This window comes from Salvelinus alpinus, chromosome 17 (assembly GCF_045679555.1).
Source record: "Salvelinus alpinus chromosome 17, SLU_Salpinus.1, whole genome shotgun sequence".
NCBI classification, from domain to species: Eukaryota; Metazoa; Chordata; class Actinopteri; order Salmoniformes; family Salmonidae; genus Salvelinus; species Salvelinus alpinus.
Window position 1 is genome coordinate 7,118,322 of NC_092102.1, and position 21,782 is coordinate 7,140,103.

A 21,782-nucleotide genomic window follows, 5' to 3' on the forward strand; every position below is an offset into this window, starting at 1 on the left:
CATACCTGTTTGTCGAGCTAATCAGCCTCACAATTGGGCAACATGCTGCTGCAGATGGGAAATAGAATAGAGCTTGTGGGTGCAAATATTGATATCCGTGTTTGGTTTTGATTTGGAGGGTTGATGGTAGCATCAAACAGTTAGATTGAATACTTTCTTGGGCACTGCTCAGTGATGCAAATGACGCGTTTTCCATCAGAAGCGTGTACTTTATTACTAAATGAGCTAGTTTTTTTCCCTTCCCTACTACTACAGATATACAGTGTCATTGATGTAAGGTTACTCATTGACTAGAGCACCTTTGAGGAGAGAGCATATGACTGGTGACAGATGTAAGAGGCACACGGGCATCGGGGTTAGGCTCAGCTGGGTTTTATGGCCAAGTGACTGGCAGAGTCTGGGCATTCCTCCAGGAGTGTTCCATTTCCAGGTTTCCTTTTTGGACGGGCAGAGGTCGTGGCTGGCTTCCAGAGAAGGACCCGGAGAGATTAGGAGACGCGGGCGTGTCAGCGTATTATTATTCTACCTCATGAGTCACTTCCTCAGCAAGGCACTGACAGTCCAGCCGTGGACCCACAACAGAGCCATTACTTAACTCATCATGCACACACACTTACTGAGATGAACACACACACACACGCACACGCGCACACGCACACGCACACGCACACACACACACACACACACACACACACACACACACACACATTGACAATAACAGGCACGCACACGTATACACACATGCACACACACACATGGACATATTCAATCTCTCAATAGCCCAGTCTGCTGTCCCCACATGCTTCAAGATGTCCACCATTGTGCTTGTACCCAAGAAAGCTAAGGTAACTGAACTGAACGACTATCGCCCCGTAGCACTCACTTCTGTCATCATGAAGTGCTTTGAGAGGCTAGTTATGGACCATATAACGTCCACCTTCCCAGACATCCTAGACCCACTGCAATTTGCATACTGCCCCAATAGATCCAAGGATGACGCAATTGCCATTGCACAGCATTTAACACCATAGTATCCTCCAAGCTCATCATTAAACTCGGGACCCTGGGTCTGTATCCCGCACTGTGCAACTGGGTCCTGGACTTTCTGACCAGCCGCCCCCAGGTGGTAAAGGTAGGCAACAACATCTCCACTTCGCTGATCCTCAACACAGGGGCCACACAAAGGTGCATGCTCAGGCCTCTCCTGTACTCCCTGTTTACCCATGACTGCGTGGCCAATCACGCCACAAATTCAATCATCAAGTTTGCAGATGACACAACAGTGGTATGCCTGATTACAAACAACAACAAGACAGCCTACAGGGAAGCGGTGAGGGCTCTGGCGGAGTGGTGCCAGCAAAATAACCTCTCCCTCAATGTCAACAAAATGAAGGAGCTGATCGTGGACTTCCGGGGACAGCAAGAGGGAGCACGACCCCATCCACCAGGTCTTACAGGAAGAAGATAATCAAGGACCTCAGCCACCTGAGCCACGGCCTGTTCACCCCGCTATCATCCGGAAGGCGAGGTCAGTACAGGTGCATCAAAGCTGGGAGACTGAAAAACAGCTTCTATCTTAAGTCCATCAGAGTGTTAAATAGCCATCACTAGCCGGCCTCCACCAAGTACCCTGCCCTGAACTTAGTCACTGTCACTAGCCGGCTACCAGCGGGTTACTCATCCCTGCACCTTAGAGGCCCTATGTACATAGACATGGAACACTGGTCACTATAATAATGGAACACTGGTCGCTTTAATAATGGAACACTGGTCACTATAATAATGGAACACTGGTCACTATAATAATGGAACACTGGTCACTTTAATAATGTTTACATACTGTTTTACCCATTTCATATGTATATACTGTATTCTAGTCAAATCCATCCTGTTCAACTATTAATGTACTATTCTATCCATGTATTCTTCAGATATACTATATATTATATCCAATTGCTGTCTATAATGTCTATACATCCCATCACATACAATACCAGTCAAAAGTTTAGACACACCTACTCTTTCCAGGGTTTTCTTTATTTTTAGAACAATAGTGAAGACATCAAAACCATAAAATAACAAATATGGAACCATGTAGTAACCAAAACAAAATCAAAATATATTTTATATTTGAGACTCTTCAAAGTAGCCACCCTTTGCCTTGATGACAGCTTTGCACACTCTTGGAGTTCTCTCAACCAGCTTCATGAGGTAGTCACCTGGAATGCATTTCAATTAACAGGTGTGCCTAGTTAAAAGTTAATTTGTGGATGCGTTTGAGCCAATCAGTTGTGTTTTGACAAGGTAGTGTTGATATACAGAAGATAGCCTTATTTGGTAAAAGACCAAGTCCATAATATGGCAAGAACAGCTCAAATAAGCAAAGATAAATGACAGTCCATCATTACATTAAGACATGAAGGTCAGTCAATCCGGAAAATGTCAAGAACTTTGAAAGTTTCTTCAAGTGCAGTTGCAAAAACCATCAAGCGCTATGATGAAACTGGCTCTCATGAGGACGGCCACAGGAAAGGAAGACCCAGAGTTACCTCTGTTGCAGAGGATAAGTTCATTAGAGTTACCAGAGAAATTGCAGCCCAAATAAATGCTTCATAGATTTCAAGTAACAGACACAACATCAACTGCCTAGTTAAATAAAGGTTAAATAAAATAAAAGAGGAGACTGCGTGAATCAAGCCTTCATGGTCGAATTGCTGCAAAGAAACCACTACTAAAGGACACCAACAAGGGCCTCCCGGGTGGCGCAGTGGTCTAAGGCACTGCATCGCAATTGTGCCACCAGAGACTCTGGGTTCGAGCCCAGGCTCTGTCGCGACCAGGAGGACCATGGGGCGACGCACAATTGGCCCAGCGTCGTTAGGGAGGGTTTGGCCGGCAGGGATATCCTTGTCTCATCGCGCACTAGTGACTCCTGTGGCGGGCCGGGCGTAGTGCGCGCTGACCAGGTCGCCAGGTGTACGGTGTTTCCTCCGACACATTGGTGCAGCTAGCTTCTAGGTTGGATGCGTGCTGTGTTAAGAAGCAATGTGGCTTGGTTGGGTTGTGTTTCGGGGGGACACATGGCTCTCAACCTTCGTCTCTCCCGAACCTGTACGGGAGTTGTAGCGATGAGACAAGACAGTAACTACTAACAAAAAAAAAGGACACCAATAAGAAGAGACTTGCTTGGGCCAAGAAACACGAGCAATGGACAGATTGGTGGAAATTGGTCTGATGAGTCCAAATTTGAGATTTTTGGTTCCAACCGCTGTGAGATGCAGAGGAGGTGAATGGATGATCAACGCATTTGTGATTCCAACCGTGATGCATGGAGGAGGAGGTGTGATTTGCTGGTGACACTATCTGTGATTTATTTAGAATTCACTTAATGGCTATTACAGCATATCTATTACAGAATTTGTTTTTCAATGACCTCCAGGCTCCAGGCTGTGACCAAGAAAGAGAGTGACGGAGTATTGCATCAGATGACCTGGCCTCCACAATCACCCGACCTCAACCCAATTGAGATGGTTTGGGATGAGTTGGACTGAAGAGTAAAGGAAAAGCAGCCAACAAGTGCCCAGCATATGTGGGAACTCCTTCAAGACTGTTGGAAAAGCATTCCGTATGAAGCTGGTTGAGAGAATGCCAAGAGTGTGCAAAGCTGTCATCAAGGCAAAGGGTGGCTACTTTGAAGAATCTCCGACTTACCTCGTTCTAATATTTCTATATTTCTTAATTCCATTATTTTACTTTTAGATTTGTGTGTATTGTTGTGTATCATTAGATATTACTGTACTTTTGAGGCTAGGAACACAATCATTTCTCTACACCCACAAAACATCTGCTGAACGTGTATGCGACCAATCAAATTTGATTTGATTTGAAACAATGGCGCACACACACACACACACACACACACACACACACACACACACACACACACACACACACACACACACACACACACACACACACACACACACACACACTGACGCAAAGTCCACTGTTCTTCCCAATAGGTAGGTAGGAAGAAGGACAATAGCCATTCCACCAAGTCTCTGACATTGCCATGTGCAGCTGATTGGAGGAGTGGGGTGCCACTCACTAAACGCTGGCAGCCCATAGGAGGAAGAAGACGCCATTCACCTGGTCTCCGCTGAGGTGACACGCCGCCATGTTCTGCTCCTCAAAGGAGATGGCAGTGCGTACATACTTGAGCCAGGTCCCACCGGGCTCTGAGCCTTCGTCCAGACAGAACTTGACGTTGCCCATCTCATCCACCACCTGTTGGGACAGAGCAGATGATAACAGACATACGTCAGAGGTGCACCTTTTATGCAAAGACACTGAACTGAGCCTATATATTCTCTAGTATGGGAGGATGTGTGAATACCTGCTGAAGAGAGCAATAGCATTGTGGAATTGCTATTATTAGGGTTTCATTTCTTCGTCACCGTCATACAGTATAAACATTTTCTTAATTTACAATGGGCAAAGCAGATAGAACCAGATAGTTTCACGTCACGCGACTGTCGGATACAAAGAGGGTGGACTTTCTCAACATTGTTTGTGTGGGTCCATATCTGTTAGTAGACGGAACATTATCTACCAAGGGCCCCTAACCTTGGTGCTCCTCCGAGCAGCGAGAGGAAAGAGGGAAAGGAGGGGGGAGGAGGGGAAGGTTGAAAACTGTGGCTTCTTTCACTTTTCTAAAGACTTCCTTTGGCACATATTGATCACCCTTTGTAATCCCCTGGGCCATCCCGAGTAGGGAGCGGGTTTCAGGTCACCACTGGAGAGGAGAGGAGACGGAGGAAAGGAGGAGAGGAGGAGAGGAAAGAAGAAGAGCTCATTGTGGGGCAGAAAGTAAGGGAAGAAAACAGGGGAGTCGATCGCGAGCTGCTGTGTGGTGTTCGCTGGACGAAGGTTACACCCCACATACAGTACTTCAAAGCCGCTGTGCCATGATTGCTGCTAAGAACACAGGACTGAGAAATTCTCCCACTAAGGAAAACGGTAAAGGTTTCCGAGGGGCCTCAGAGCATACGTGATAACACGTCCAATATCAATTTTCTCACAAAAATGTGAACATACCGGGCATGACTGAGATTAAACTATTACAAAACAACAACAACCAAATGCCACTGGCGGAATGATACAACGACGAAGGCCTGGTGGCACTAGACAAGAACTTAAATGAGAGCAAGACAATGACTCTCGCTGGTGGCAAGTAAGACAGTGACAGTTTATGGTGAGCGAGAGTGTCTGAATGCTCCAGCGTACTCTTTACTAGGCCCCAAATGGAAAAATCGACTTGAGACAGGGACTGTCCAAAACGAAACGCTCATTTTAGTTTCCAGTTGCAAAAACAAAGACTTTCCGTCGCATGCCCTAATAAACACGACCCAGGTGTCTGTCCGCTACTCTATGCCTTGAGAAGAACCTGGAACGAGGGGGAGGAAACCCCAAATGAGATGTGGACATCTCACAGCTCTGTTCCTTCACAAATCTCTACAGAAGATCTCATTTCTCCTGGTGGAGTATTCTGGTGGAACTGATACTGTGTCGGTCGCTGGGCAGATCCTCTGGGGACCGAGACGAGACAGGGCTGGCGAGAGCTTCTCATTACTAGGTCATAATCAGCCTCCACTCGGCTCAACTTCTACCACTCAAGTTCTCATCTGTTGCAACCCGGTCTCATGGTTTTAATAGTAACGCGTTGACGTCTTAGTCATTTCAGTTAGTTGTAGGATCTACGTTTTTTGCCCCAAAAGAATGTGACAAAGTTACACTCTGGTCTAAACGTCCCAATTAAATTCTATAGTTACGGTTTTAAAAACGTATGCTTCGGGTTAAGGCTGCTATTATTTTCTGCCTCAGTCAGATGTCTGTGGAAGAATCAAACGTGTGGCGGATTGAGGCACACCCCAATTTCCTTTGACTTTTGCGAAAGGTCAAAGCGGTCCCGCTTTTCCAAGAGAGCATTTACAGGGGCTCGTTCGATTCTGTTGCTCCTAAACTCTGAATGGCCTTCTTGGTCGGGGACTGAGCGCGTGCAGAAGGTCAGTTGTCGGTGGTGGTGGTGGTGGGTGCTGTGGTTTGTGAGTAAATATGGAAATAGCAGGTCTGGTCCAAGGTGAGAAGGGCTGTTCATGTACACACACGGTTCTGATGAGCGCGGTATGCGAACTAATCGTAAGCGTGCCCCAAAGTTGCAGCTGTGCCTCATACCATAGCGTTGTGTTTAGCCCGTGGGAAGCGAGAGTGTTAGGTTCGACAACTGCTAACTGGCGTGCTTGGAAATAACAAAGCCTGTTAGTGCTAGCACCTACGCTCATGTACCATGTAACAAGTCAGGTCTTTAACGTCAAGAGTAACCTGTGGCTGCCTCGCATGCAAATCACTTGGCCTGATGGTGATAGTGAGCTAAGATCCTGATTGTGTGAGATCTTTCCTTCCTTTCCGAACAACGTTGTTCTTTAGCGCTTTACTGGAAACCAGACATGTTGAGTTTATAAGCTAGAATTTTTTGGGGGTCCATGTTTTAAGGGATCAACTAGCCGTACTCAATGTCATCTTGAAATCATGTTCCTCTGATACACTCTGTCTCCTACAGACTGAGGCGTTCTCTGTGAGCTCACAGTCTTCTCTTCACTTTCCCCTCTGGGGTGGACAACATAGTTAAACAGTCACTCCAACAAGCGCTACTGCCACCGCCACCGCTTATGCATTAAGCAGTCCGAAATAATGTAGTCCAGGCCCTTTATTTTCTGTGTGAAAATAGTCACTGAAAAACTAACCAGGCATAGAGGTGAAATTAACTCCCCCAAAAAAGCCTTGCACAGGTTCAAGTCAGAGTGCACTTGTCCCAGCGCTTGTTGGGAGCTCAAGCTTAGGTATTGTACATGTTTTATGAACAGATGGGGAACAGCTTTGGCCGAGGTGAGCGGTGTAGGTGGGTGGGGGTGGGGGGAGGGGGTCGCAGAGGCGTTCCTGACCAGACTTTGCACACTACACACTACACACAAACACCCCCCCCCCCCACACACACACAGACCACCCCCTCACCCCCTTCCATACACACTCCCCCCACACACACCTATCCTGATTCGTAAGGCCTCAAATGAGGTGCAACAGAGAGAGAAAACCCCCAATCAGGATTGTGTCTTTATTTACCTTCTATTCTCCTCCTCTTGACATCAGAGAGTGGCTACGTGTCGTAAGACACCAACCTGAACAGAACCCTCCCACCTCTAGGCTAGGGTACAGGCCCCGCACGGACGAGCGCACACTTTCCATGTCCTCTGACTGTTTTAAGAGGTTAAATACCATGGGACTTCTCCAAAGTCTACTTAGCGGGGTTAAGAAGTGCCCTTTATTTAAGGGGCCAATTAAAGGGAGTGTGGTTGTGTGTGTGTATGTTTGTGTGTGTGTGTGTGTGAGACGGGGGTGTCGCTGGGGACTGAGAGTGATCCCTCTCTAATCAAGGCCAGCCAGGAGAAAGAAGAAAAAGGGAAACTGAGATCAGGACTTCCCCTCAGGGCAGGGCCTTTCACACACAGTCTGCCATGTGTGTCTGTGTGTGTGTGTGTGTGTGTGTGTGTGTGTGTGTGTGTGTGTGTGTGTGTGTGTGTGTGTGTGTGTGTGTGTGTGTGTGTGTGTGTGTGTGTGTGTGTGTGTGTGTGTGTGTGTGTGTGTGTGTCCACACGAGGCCGGACATAGAAACAGAGTGTTATCTAGGTAATGAAAATAGGGGATTGAAAATGTTACTTGAAAGAAGAGTAGATCCACACAAGTACAGATCAATGAAATGTGTGGGATATACTGAAAGACAGAACATTTCTCATAGATTTGGGTGCTATTTAGGATAAATATGACTTGTGATCTCAGTGCCTTGCCTCAAAGGGTGAGAACACAAACCCAGCAATACAGTGTGTGTGTGACTGTCTGACTGAGTGTTGGTGTGTGTGTGAGTGAGTGTGTGTTTGTGTGTGTGTGAGAGAGAATGTGACTGTCTGACTGACTGTTGGTGTGTGTGTGAGTGAGTGAGTGAGTGTTTGTGTGTGTGAGAGAGAGTGTAAGAGTGTGTGTGTGTGTGTGTGTGTGTGTGTGTGTGTGTGTGTGTGTGTGTGTGTGTATGTATGAGTTGTGAGAGAGAGTGTGACTGTCTGTCTGAGTGTTGGTGTGTGTGAGAGAGTGTAAGAGTGTGTGTGTGTGTGTGTGTGTGTGTGTGTGTGTGTGTGTGTGTGTGTGTGTGTGTGTGTGTGTGTGTGTGTGTGTGTGTGAGAGAGAGAGAGAGTGTAAGAGTGTAAGAGTGTGTGCGTGGGTAAGTTCTCTTATCCAGCTCTGAATCTGGCGGCTTAGTGAGACTCTGGGTGTAATCGACGAGAAAGACCCGTGCCATGGTTACCAGGGTGTGTGTGTGTGTGTGTGTGTGTGTGTGTGTGTGTGTGTGTGTGTGTGTGTGTGTGTGTGTGTGTGTGTGTGTGTGTGTGTGAGAGAGAGAGAGAGAGTGTAAGAGTGTAAGAGTGTGTGCGTGGGTAAGTTCTCTTATCCAGCTCTGAATCTGGCGGCTTAGTGAGACTCTGGGTGTAATCGACGAGAAAGACCCGTGCCATGGTTACCAGGGTGTGTGTGTGTGTGTGTGTATGTATGTGTTGTGAGAGAGAGTGTGACTGTCTGACTGAGTGTTGGTGTGTGTGTGTGTGTGTGTGTGTGTGTGTGTGTGTGTGTGTGTGTGTGTGTGTGTGTGTGTGTGTGTGTGTGTGTGTGTGTGCGTGCGTGCGTGCGTGCGTAAGGGGAGGCCTGCGGTGGTCTCCAAACCGAAACCACATTGCGGAGAGATTGGTTCAGATTTGACGGGGGAGGTTACAAGGAGGTGGGGGGTCAAGAGGGTGCACAAAGACACAACCCTGTAACATTACACCTCGAATACTGAGACCTTGCCTGTGTGTGTGAATGAGAGAAAGAGTGAGAAAGAGAAAGAGAGAGAGTGTGTGTGTGTGTGTGTGTGTGTGTGTGTGTGTATATCTAGCAGCCATGCCTTTCTTCTTACAGGAGTACGTATTTTCAAGACAGATACACAACAGAAAGAAGCCAGGAAACCTTTTCCTAACCTTTTCTCACCCACTGCCCAGCTAGTTTTCAGGACGCACATCGTCCTCGCACTTTTTGAAATTCATCCTCCTGTCCGTTGAAAGATTTCTTTGTAAAGAGTGTTCACGGCTTCGGAAAACAGGAAAGCTTTTACTAACATGTCTAGGGGAGAGCGGTGCAGCCAGCACAATGGTGTTGTGGCAGCTAATGTGGCTCTGGCTCTATCTGGTTTATGTATTCATATCCTGGGGAAGTCGGCCAACATCAGGGGGGTCCTCAACAGAACCTAGAGAATGCTAGGAGGAGGAGGAGGGAGTGTCAGATGATAGACTTCTCTCTCTATATGTCTCTCTTTCCCTCTCTCCTTTAATTGTTGTTCTGCTGTTGGAGACTCCTCGCCACAATAAACACATAGATTTGGCGAGTCTCTCCTATGTCAGGGAATGGTGAATGATGTGTGTCTAACAAAACGTGTGCTTATAAGACAGTTTACATATGTGTATCACCAAGTGACTGCATCTATACACTTTAGGTCTGCCCTGTTACTTATGATAGAGAGAGTGAGAGAGAGAAAGAGAGAGAGGAGGTGGGTCAAACAGAGACCAACAGAGAGAGAGAGAGAGAGAGAGAGAGAGAGAGAGAGAGAGAGAGAGAGATAAAGAGACAGAGAGAGATAAAGAGACTGAGAGAGAGAGATAAAGAGACAGAGAGAGAGATAAAGAGACTGAGAGATAAAGTGACAGAGATAGAGAGACAGAGATAGAGAGAGAGAGAGAGAGATATGTAGAGAGAGAGAGAGAGAGAGATAAAGAGAGAGAGACTGAGAGAGATAGAGAGATAAGGAGACAAATAGAGAGAGAGACAAAGAGAGAGATAAAGAGATAAAGAGAGATAAAGAGACAGAGATAAAGAGAGATAAAGAGAGAGAGAGATAGAGAGATAGAGAGAGAGAGAGCGATAGAGAGATAAAGAGAGAGAGAGATAAAGAGAGAGAGAGAGTTCCACAAAAATCTTAAAGATGTTGACGTCATCATTCTGCAGGAGACATGGTGTAAGGCTGACGTTGTCACTCACTGTCAACTGATCATATTTACACCCTACACACCCTGATAGATAAACATGCAATCTGAGCCCTGCACTCTTCAATATTTACATTAACGAATTGGCCACTATTCTAGAAAAATCCTCAGCCCCTGGTATTAGTCTCCACAATTCAGAAGTTAAATGCCTATTCTTCGCAGATGACCTATGCCTGCTGTCACCCACAGCACATGGCCTACAGCAGAGCCTGGACCTGCTAGAGCAGTACTGCCAGACCTGGGCCTTGGCAGTAAATCCCAAAAATACTAAAATTATGATTTTTCCAAAGAAGATCCAGATCTCAGGGAATTAGACCAAAGTTCTCAATTGGTACAACATATATAGAGTACTGCACACACTACAATTACTTAGGTTTAAAAATAAGCTCAACTGGACACCTTAATGAGGCAGTGGATGAACTGAGAGAGAAAGCACGTAGGGCATTCTACACCATTAAAAAGCTAATTCAAATTGAAATACCTATTAAAATTTGGCAAAAACTAATTGAATATGTCATTGAACCATTTGCACTTTATGGCAGCGAGGTGTGGGGTCCACTTGCAAAACAAGATTTCATCAAATGGGACAAACACCCCATTGAAACCCTGCATGCAGAGTTCTGTAAGATTCTCCTACATGTCCAGAGGAAATCTACAAACAATGCATGCAGGGCAGAATTAGGCCAATATCCACTAATAATAAAAACTCAAAAAATAGCAATTAAGTTTTGGAAACATCTAAAATACAGTGACCCCCTCTCATATCATTACCAAGCCCTGCAATGCCAAGAGCTGAGCAAAGAAAAGAGTCCCCTCATCCAGCTGGTCCTGGGGCTGAGTTCACAAACCTGTTCTACTAACACACTGAAGCCTCAGGACCAGAACATCCAATCAATCAGAATAAACCAAATTACAACACAGTCAAAACAAAACTACATTGCTTATTGGGAAACACAAGCACAAACACAAAGCAAAATGCAGTGCTATCTGGCCCTAAATCGACAGTACACCATGGCTAAATATTTGACCATGGTTACTGATCAAAACCTTAGAAAAACCTTGACAAAGTACAGGCTCAGTGAGCACAGCCTTGCCATTGAATTGAATTGAATTGATTTGAATTGAGAGATAAAGCGACTGAGAGAGATATAAAGAGAGAGATAAAGATAAAGAGAGAGAGATAAAGAGACTGAGAGAGATAAAGATAAAGAGACTGAGAGAGAGATAAAGAGAGAGAGAGAGAGAAAGAGAGAAAGAGAGATAAAGAGAGAGAGAGATAAAGATAAAGAGACTGAGAGAGAGAGATAAAGAGACAGAGAGAGAGAAAGATAAAGAGACTGAGATAGAGATAAAGAGAGAGAGCGATAAAGAGAGAGAGAGAGATAAAGAGAGATAAAGAGAGAGAGATAAAGATAAAGAGACAGAGAGAGAGAGATAAAGAGTCTGAGAGAGAGATAAAGAGACAGAGAGAGAGAGAGATAAAGAGAGAGGGAGATAAAGAGAGAGAGAGAAAGAGAGATAAAGAGAGAGAGAGATAAAGATAAAGAGACTGAGAGAGAGATATAAAGAGTCTGAGAGAGAGAGATAAAGAGACAGAGAGAGAGAGGAGGGGGCATGGGAGGAGGTCAGAGAGAGGAGTGTGTTCCCCCATGACAGTTAGGGGGCAGCCTGTTATGAAAGCTGTCCACTGTCCAGATTGAGAGGTAGAGAAAAGTCAAGCACTACTCTACACAGAGTTGAAATAAGACTTTGGAGATTTGAATGTGAGATGGAGATTGAGATTGCGTCGAGAGCTCATTTGTAGCCTGCATATTTAAGCAATACAATTTATAGTAGCAATGCAAGTAGACTAAGGGATGTTTTCTATTCACAAGAAAATCCTCTGTGACTTTCTAATTTACATGAGTTAACTTACCAGTGTGGACCCAAAACAAACACATTCTACACATTTACAAACGACCTGTTTAAAGTGTTATTACAACCATGGTGTTCTGTTGTTACAGAAATGTATACAGTTGAAGTCGGAAGTTTACATACACTTAGGTTGGAGTCATTAAAACTTGCTTTTCAACCACTCTACACATTTCTTGTTAACAAACTATAGTTTTGGCAAGTCAGTTAGGACATCTACTTTGTGCATGACACAAGTAATTTTTCCAACAATTGTTTACAGACAGATTATTTCACTTATAATTCACTGTATCACAATTCCAGTTGGTCAGAAGTTTACATACACTAAGTTGACTGTGCCTTTAAACAACTTGGGAAATTCCAGAAAATGGTGTCATGGCTTTAGAAGCTTCTGATAGGCTAATTGATATCAATTGGAGGTGTACCTGTGTATGTATTTCAAGGCCTACCTTCAAACTCAATGCCTCTTTGCTTGACATCATGGGAATATCAAAAGAAATCAGCCAAGACCTCAGGAAAAAAAGTGTAGACCTCCACAAGTCTGGTTCATCCTTGGGAGCAATTTCCAAACGCTTGAAGGTACCACATTCATCTGAACAAACAATAGTTCGCAAGTATAAACACCATGGGATCACGCAGCCATCATACCGCTCAGGAAGAAGAGGCATTCTGTCTCCTGGAGATGAACGTACTTTGGTGCCGAAAAGTGAAAATCAATCCCAGAACAACAGCAAAGGACCTTGTGAAGATGCTGGAGGAAAAAGGTACAAAAGTATCTATATCCACAGTAAAACGAGTCCTATATCGACATTACCTGAAAAGCCTCTCAGCAAGGAAGAGGCCACTGCTCCAAAACTGCCATAAAAAAGCCAGACTACGGTTTGCAACTGCACATGGGGACAAAGATCATACTTTTTGGAGAAATGTCCTCTGGTCTGATTAAACAAAAATAGAACTCTTTGGCCATAATGACCATCGTTATGTTTGGAGGAAAAATGGGGTTGCTTGCAAGCTGAAGAACACCATCCTAACCGTGAAGCGCAGGGGTTGCAGCATCATGTTGTGGGGGTGCTTTGCTGCAGGAGGGACTGGTGCACTTCACAAAATAGATGGCATCATGAGGACAGAAAATTATGTGGATATATTGAAGCAACATCTCAAGAAATCAGTCAGGAAGTTAAAGCTTGGTCGCAAATGGGTCTTCCAAATGGACAATGACCCCAAAAGTTTTGGCAAAATGGCTTAAGGACAACAAAGTCAAGGTATTGGAGTGGCCATCACAAAGCCCTGACCTCAATCTCATAGAACATTTGTGGGAAGAACTGAAAAAGCATGTGCGAGCATATATATATATATAAGGAGGCCTACAAACCTGACTCAATGACACCAGCTTTGACAGGAGGAATGGGCCAAAATTCACCCAACTTATTGTGGGAAGCTTGTGGAAGGCTACCCGAAACGTTTGACCCAAGATAAACAATTTAAAGGCAATGCTACCAAATACTAATTGAGTGTATGTAAACTTCTGACCCACTGGGAATGTGATGAAAGAAATAAAAGCTGAAATAAATCATACCCTCTACTATTATTCTGACATGTCACAATCTTAAAATAAAGTGGTGATCCTAACTGACCTAAGACAGGGAATTTGTACTAGGATTAAATGTCAGTAATTGTGAAAACTGAGTTTAAATCTATTTGGCTAAGGTGATTGTAAACTTCCGACTTCAACTTTATGTAGATAAAGTATTTCTGTTTTTTATTTTTAATACATTTGCAAACATTTCTAAAAACCTGTTATCACTTTGTCATTATGAGATATTGTGTGTAGATTGACGAAGAAGAAACAAGTATTTAATACATTTTAGAATAAGGCTGTAACGTAGCAAAATGTGGAAAAATTCAAGTGTCTGAAAACTTTCCGAATGCACTGTATCTGGAAAATGCTTTAAGACATCCTAATGCTGTTGGTTTGCTTATGTGGGGCAGACAACTGACTAGGCCTACTTGTGTTCCTCACCCCTATCCAGCCAGGCATTTACAACCCTTACATTTCATATACTGTACGGGAGAATTTAGAGATATGGAAAAACATGGTTGTGCTTTGTTATACCTCGGGTAGCAGTATCTCAAAAACTGAAGCCCTTTTTGAGGATTGGCCAACACGAGCCAGAACAGCTTCAATGCACCTTGGGATAGATTCTAAAAATGTCTTGAACTCTATTGGAGGGATGCGACGCCATTGTTCCACCATTTGGTATTTTAGTTGACGCTGGTGGAAAACGCCGTCTCAGGCACCGCTCCAGAATCTCCCATAAGTGTTCAGTTGGTTTGAGATCTGGTGACTGAGACGGCCATGGTATATGGTTTACATCGTTTTCATGTTCATCCTATGGGGGCATAGACATGGTAGCCAAAATAATGTCCGATATAATACGCTCAAATATTTCTATATTGCTTTAACTCCATTCTTTCTGAATACATAATAATCTGTCAGCACACACACACTAATTCGACAGTCTGGGATAGAGACATACACACACACTAATTGGACAGTCTGGGATAGAGACATACACACACACTCTTTGGGCTGGACAGGTCTGTGGCTTGACAACCCACATATGCCCATTCATTCTCCTTCATCTGGTGCAGGGGCAACCTGGAACCTGCACTCACACAGGATTTCCTGTAGCCTTCATTACGTAGGGCACAAGTCATTACTCTCCAGACACACACACACACACACAGCTAATGTGAAAGACTGAGTGGCTGCGAGGTGGACATGGGGATAGTCATGAGGCGTTGCAAATTAAGATGAGAGGCGACAACCTGAAATAAGTGTGTGTGAGTGAGTATGTGTGGTATCTCTGGAAGGAGCTCTGTTTCCGGTTGGAAGACCCCTACCCACCCCTCACCACCACCACCACCTGACACACACACACACACACACAGACACTCAGGGCTGCCCAATAAAGAGCCTGACAGAGTGTGTGTGTGTGTGTGTGTCCTCTGTTTTCTTTATACGGTGTTGGTGTGAGTATGGGAATTTGTGTGGAAATGCAGATAATGAAGTCATCCCCATGAAAAGGAGGTGACAGAGACATTCAGGCACACACACACTGTCTCTCACACAGCCTCCTGATGCCCTGTGTTAGGCTGAGGTAGGGCCCTGTGGATTTACGGCCTGTTCTCTCCCTGGTCGTCGTTAGGGGAACACACACACTGTCTCTCACACACGCTCCTGATGCCCTGTGTTAGGCTGAGGTAGGGCCCTGTGGATTTACGGCCTGTTCTCTCCCTGGTCGTCGTTAGGGGCATCGTTAGGGGAACAGACACACTCTCTCTCACACACCCCCCCCGGATGCCCTGTGTTAGGCTGAGGTAGGGCCCTGTGGATTTACGGCCTGTTTTCTCCTCGGGCGTCGTTAGGGGCATCGTTATGGGAACAGACACATTCTCTCTCACACACCCTCCGGATGCCCTGTGTTAGGCTGAGGTAGGGCCCTGTGGATTTACGGCCTGTTTTCTCCCCGGGCGTCGTTAGGGGCATCGTTAGGGGAACAGACACACAGATGTACTGTAACCAGCATTAGGCTGCCATTAAAAACCAATTAGTGCTTGATCCGGTAACGCGGTCCAGAGACTCCGTACGGAGGAAGTGATGCAATTGCGGCGCCCCCAGAAGCTGGCGGAGGCCAAATTGAGCTACGTAGAGCGATGCCGTGTTTCTCCCCAAATTTCACACATTAAAAACAATATCTTGATGATACCTCATGTTGGGATTTCAAAGTCTGAACTCCTGGAAAGTGATCAGGGAGGTAATGGGGATAGATGTGGTAAAGAGGTCGATGGAATGCAGACCATGGGGGATAGAAGGACGGTGGATTGGCACACATCAAACATATCTGTTCTCACGAAGTGGATAAAGTGCCTTCAGAAACTATTCACACCCTTTGACTTTTTCCACATTTTGTTGTGTTACAGCCTGAACTTAAAATGGATTAAATTGAGATTGTTTTGGTCACTGGCCTACACACAATACCCCATAATGTCAAAGTGGAAATATGTTTTTTTTTAATACTTTTTTTTAATACAAAATGAAAAGCTGAAATGTCTTGAGTCAATAAGTATTTAATCCCTTTGTTATGGCAAGCCTAAATAAGTTCAGGAGTAAAAACAAGTCACATAATAAGTTGCATGGACAATAATAGTATTTAACATGTTTTTCGAATGACTACCTCATTTATGTACCCCACACATACAATTATCTGTAAGGTCCCTCAGTCGAGCAGTGAATTTCAAACACAGATTCAACCACATAGACCAGGGAGGTTTTCCAATGCCTAGCAATGTAGGGTCCCTATTGGTAGATAGATAAAAAAATAAAAAGATCACACCTATTTGATTTTGAATTTTGGGACTCCTTTAGGAATAAAAAATGTATCAAATATAAATATTTGATAAAATAATGAATTTAGCCTTTACTACTATAGCCCAGAGAAATGCATAGGATAACAGTAATAAATTGCAAAACATTTATCATTAAAAAAAAGGTTTTGAAGTGTTTGTCCTATATCTTGGAGATATAAGAAAGCTCAGGAATTTTTTGTACACATATTTAACCCTTTTTTGGGGGTAGGCACAAAACTACATTCATACTTCCATGAATAAAAAAAAACCTGGTTACCTTCAGATGAATCCTGTGACACTTGTGGGGGACATAGAGCAAAACAGAGAACTGTTTGGAAGTTACAGACGTTTTCATGAGAAGACCAATTTTCGGGATATCTCATGGTCTGACAAACACAGCTCTTGCTCTGCAACCTTTCACCGCAGAGGCGCACGTGTGACATCGGCGGATGCAGTGGGTTGAGACGTAAAGTTTAAGCTAGATATAGTATCTCTAGCTTAAACTGACAGGCTTTGATCGGGATTAAGTTATTATGTTACGTAGATCGACACTATGGCGGTATTAATGGCTGTGACGGGAGAAAACTGCGCATTGATCAACAATATTGTATTTAGTCCACAATACTAACCTAATTGAAAGAGAGAAAAGGAAGCCTGTACAGAATAAAAATATTCCAAAACATGCATCCTGTTTGCACCAAGGCACTAAAGTGATACTGTGGCAAAGCAATTCACTTTTGGTCCTGATTACAAAGTGGTGGCGAAGCCAATACAACACATTAAGTCAAATAACATTTTATTGGTCACATACACATGTTTAGCAGATGTTATTGCGGGTGTAGCGAAATGCTTGTGTTTCTAGCTCCAACAGTGCAGTAATATCTAACAAATAATATATAACAATTTCACAACAATACACACAACTGTACTACAAATGTACACCAAAATGTACCACTCTCCATATTTTCAAGCATAGTGGTGTCTGCATCACGTTAGGTGTATGCTTGTAATTCAGGATCGGTGGGTCCCCCACGGGACGGTTGAGCTAACGTAGGCAAATGCAATTAGCATGAGGTTGTAAGTAACAAGAACGTTTCCCAGAACATAGACATATCTGATATTGGCAGAAAGCTTAAATTCTTGTTAATCTAACTGCACTATCGTATTTACAGCAGCTATTACAGTGAAATAATACCATGCTATTGTTTGAGGAGAGTGCACAGTTTTGAACTTAAAAAGTTATTAGTAAACAAATTAGGCACATTTGGGCAGTCGTGATACAACATTTTGAAAAGAAATGCAATGGTTCATTGGATCAGTCTAAAACATTGTACATTGTACATACATGCAAAATCTAAATTGCACCTGGGCTGTAAAAATACATTATGGCCTTTCTCTTGTATTTCAAAGATGATGGTACAAACAAAATACAAAAAACTGTTGGTTTTTTCTTTGTATTATCTTTTACCAGATTTAATGTGTTATTTTCTCCTACATTCCTTTCACAGTTCCACAAACTTCAAAGTGTTCCCTTTAAAATGGTATCATGAATTTGCATTTCCTTGCTTCAGGGCCTGAGCTACAGGCAATTAGATTTGGGTATGTCATTTTAGGTGAAAATTGAAAAAAAGTCCAATCCTTAAGAGGACTGGGGAGATTTTCAGGATAAAAAAGAAACAGAATGGGGCAAAGCAAAGGAAAAATCCTAGAGGAAAACCTGTTTCAATCTGCTTTTCACCAGACACTTGGAGATTAATTCACCTTTCAGTAGGACAATGACCTAAAAGACCAAATCTACACTGAAGACGGTGAATGTTCTTAAGTGGGTGAGTTACAGTATGAATGAAATCTACTTGAAAATACACGGCAAGACCTGAAAGTGGTTGTCTAGCAAGGATCAAAAATCTATTTGACTGAGATTGAAGAATTTTGAAAAGAATAATGGGTAAATGTTTCACAATTCAGGTGTGGAAAGCTTTTAGAGAATTAACCAGAAAGACTTGCAGTTGTAATCGCTGCCAAAAGTGCTTCTACAAAGTATTGACTCAGGGGAGTGAATACTTATGTGAATAAGATACTTCTGTATTTAAATTTCAATATATTTGCAAGAATAAAAAAAAAAACATGTTTTCAATTTGTCATTATGGGGTATTGTGTGTAGATGGTGAGAATTTGTAAAATGTTTAATCCATTTTGAATTCAGACTGTAACACAACAAAATGTGGAATAAGTCAACCTTCCTCAGGAGGGCTGGTCCGACCGAACAAAGGCACTCACATGTAAATACATTAATGATTTCTTATTACAAACAGACGGCAGTTCGCGTGCGAACTTTATGATTACTGTGAGAATAATTCTGAAATGTATCGAAGATAAGTGTCTTTTTTTCTCTGTCTCTCTCTTTCCCTCTCCATGTCATTGTGTAAAAGCCACCATATTGTGTCAGTCCTCCAGGGACCTTTGTCTCAAGCATTAAGTGTGTATATTTATTCTGTGTTAATATTAAGTTAGCTAGTAAATAAATAATTACACCAATTTGTGTAGTACTGAATCATGAGTAAGGCTGGGGGTTTTGCAGATCCAAGAAGGTTATGACTGTTCAGAATGATGATATGATAAAAGGTAATGATTAATAAGATGACTGTTTTTGGATTATACATATGTATATATACCTTATAGAGTTAAATTCGGGAGATGGCAACTCTTTAAACATCCTCTTCCGTGGTGCCCCTAACGAGTTAATAGTTACATGATTCATTTAATCGGTTAATTGATTAGATAAATAACAGTCATCCGATTAATGAAAGTAAAGTCACGACACATTCATATAATCTGGTAGCATAGCTAGCATACAGAAATTGGTGGTGGTAGTGAGTCATTTTTAACTGTACTGCAGGTGATTGATGACGATGACATGAACATGTCTTGGGGTTGACATCCTTACAAGCATTATGCTCAACATCTCTCAACACAGTGTGAAATGCACATATAAACAATGGCCTAAATGTAGGCTAACTTTGCTGGGGGGCAATGTGGAGATTCAGGATGGAGATGCAGGTGGGAAAACGGTACAGTCTTTTGACTTCATGTTATCTTGTCTGAGCTCCTATGTCAAGCACCGGGAAAGGGACTCCAACATCTCAGAAGAGGTCAGGTCTTTTCATTTAGCCAGTTGTTTGTAATTAGCTGATGGCTATAGAGATTAGTCCTGAATCACTGTGAGTGGTGGGCTTCAATTGTGAGTTTGCATCCTAATATTACACTTTATCTACATAACAGAAGACTGAAGTATAACAAAACTGTAGGATGGGGAGTCTTTTTAAAGTATTTTTTAAAGTGTGTACACCAATACTCTGTGTGCATGTTTGCGTGTGAGCATGTGTGAGAGAGTGAACGTGTGTGTTTGTGTGTGAGTGTGTTTGATAGGGTCGCAAGATTTACCAAGATTTACCACCCAAAACCACTCCCGTTTCCCGGGATAAATAACTGTGAGAAACAGGGTAAATTATAATCAATTATTTATATGAACAGCATGGTGTGAAATGGAACTGTTAAATTATATGCGGTGTCTAAATATGGCTTCTCTATGGCCTCTGCATGATAAATCATCAACGCCCAGGGTGGGGGACAGACAGCCCATCTCAGTATGGAGCGCAGTTCACAATGCATGTAGACCTATCATTTCATCATGGAAACTTTTTGTGACAGGTAGGCCTACACCTGCTGCAGAATAGCCTACGCTACAGTAATATAAATACAGAACGTGTGTATAATTTACCCATCTCCATCTAGCTTTCGATGGTCACCTTGTTTTTTAATTGTAAAGATGACACTTTTTTTAAATTGCAGCTGGCAGAGTTTTAAAACAGCCTATCACTCGAATATCGTTGTTTTAAATCCGTGCACACGTGAGCACTCTCTCGCAGCATAGTGGTGGCTGCATCACGTAATACGGTTCACACTCAAAAAGCTTAGCCTACTGGAGCTAGTTTCATTGATTTACCCAAGAGAGCGTATAGCTAGCTACATCTACGGGCTGTTATGTTTTGTCTGTCGTGCGTCATGTGCAGCAGCCTGTGTCATATAGGCCTATGTATTGGATAATGGCACAATTAATTAATATATGTATATAATATATGTCTCATCAGGCTCAGGTAGCATCAGGTTAGAATCTTCATGCTGATCAAAGCTCTAATCAAATCCAGACATTCTGTATGTATGTGCTTTATAATGCTTGTCAATGACACTTCTGGTTTTGGCAGGAAATACCGTGCTACCCGGGAGAAAAGTAATTTAATCTTGGGATGGAACATTTGTAAAATACCAGGAAAATATGTAACCCTAGCGTGTGAGAGTATTAGCGTGAGTGAGTGTGTGTGTCAGCGGAGGCGTGTTAAGCTGTGGCTTGTAGCTCTTCATAGCCAATCAAAAGTAATCAGTGACAGACAGACAGACAGAGAGGGCCTCATAAAAATACATCTGGTGTGGTGTCGGGGAGGAGAGAGCCCTAACTATCTATATAACTAACTAACCACCCCTCCGCTCACAAATCGACCCCCATACACTCCCTGTCACTAAGCTATCAGGTAGGCATCAAACACACACACACACACACACACACACACACACACACACACACACACACACACACACACACACACACACACACACACACACACACACACACACACACACACACACACACACACACACACACACACACACACACACACACACACACACACACACTTTTCCTTTAACACCCATACATCCACCCCCTAAATGTGTAGCAGCATTTCCATACGTGGAGCTAAAGGTTGACCCGTTTGAAAGCCTTTAGAGGCCAGACATTTTTCAGGCTGCACCTCAATAATGGAATCGCTGGCTGTTATTTACTGCACCTCGTTAAGGTGGGCTGACAAAGGGACAGGAGGGGTGTGTGTGTGTGTGTGTGTGTGTGTGTGTGTGTGTGTGTGTGTGTGTGTGTGTGTGTGTGTGTGTGTGTGTGAGAGAGAGACAGAAAGAAAGACAGCGAGAGAGTGTGTTGTGTTTGTGTATGTACAGTATGTGTGAGTGAGTGTCAGCATTTCTCTCTCTTTCTCTCTCTGTGTGTGTGTGTGTGTGTGTGTGTGTGTGTGTGTGTGTGTGTGTGTGTGTGTGTGTGTGTGTGTGTGTGTGTATGTGTGTGTGTACTGTTGTGCTATATGCCCTCCTTCTTACACCCTCCCCTTTACTAGCGAAACATGGCTTTAGGTTTTTTGGAAGCGAGGCCTTCTTTTATGG

General features: G+C 43.5%; 1 protein-coding gene across 9 annotated transcripts in view; it reads right to left on the reverse strand.

Annotated features, from left to right (window-relative positions):
* LOC139542047 (histone-lysine N-methyltransferase PRDM16-like) overlaps positions 1-21,782 on the reverse strand; it is a 339,347-nt gene that overhangs the window by 60,903 nt on the left and 256,662 nt on the right. For all 9 annotated transcript variants that reach the window (XM_071347038.1, XM_071347033.1, XM_071347040.1 and 6 more), the window contains exon 4: positions 4,150-4,287. In XM_071347038.1, coding sequence (XP_071203139.1) covers positions 4,150-4,287 — 138 coding nt within the window. The remainder of the gene's footprint in view (positions 1-4,149; positions 4,288-21,782) is intronic.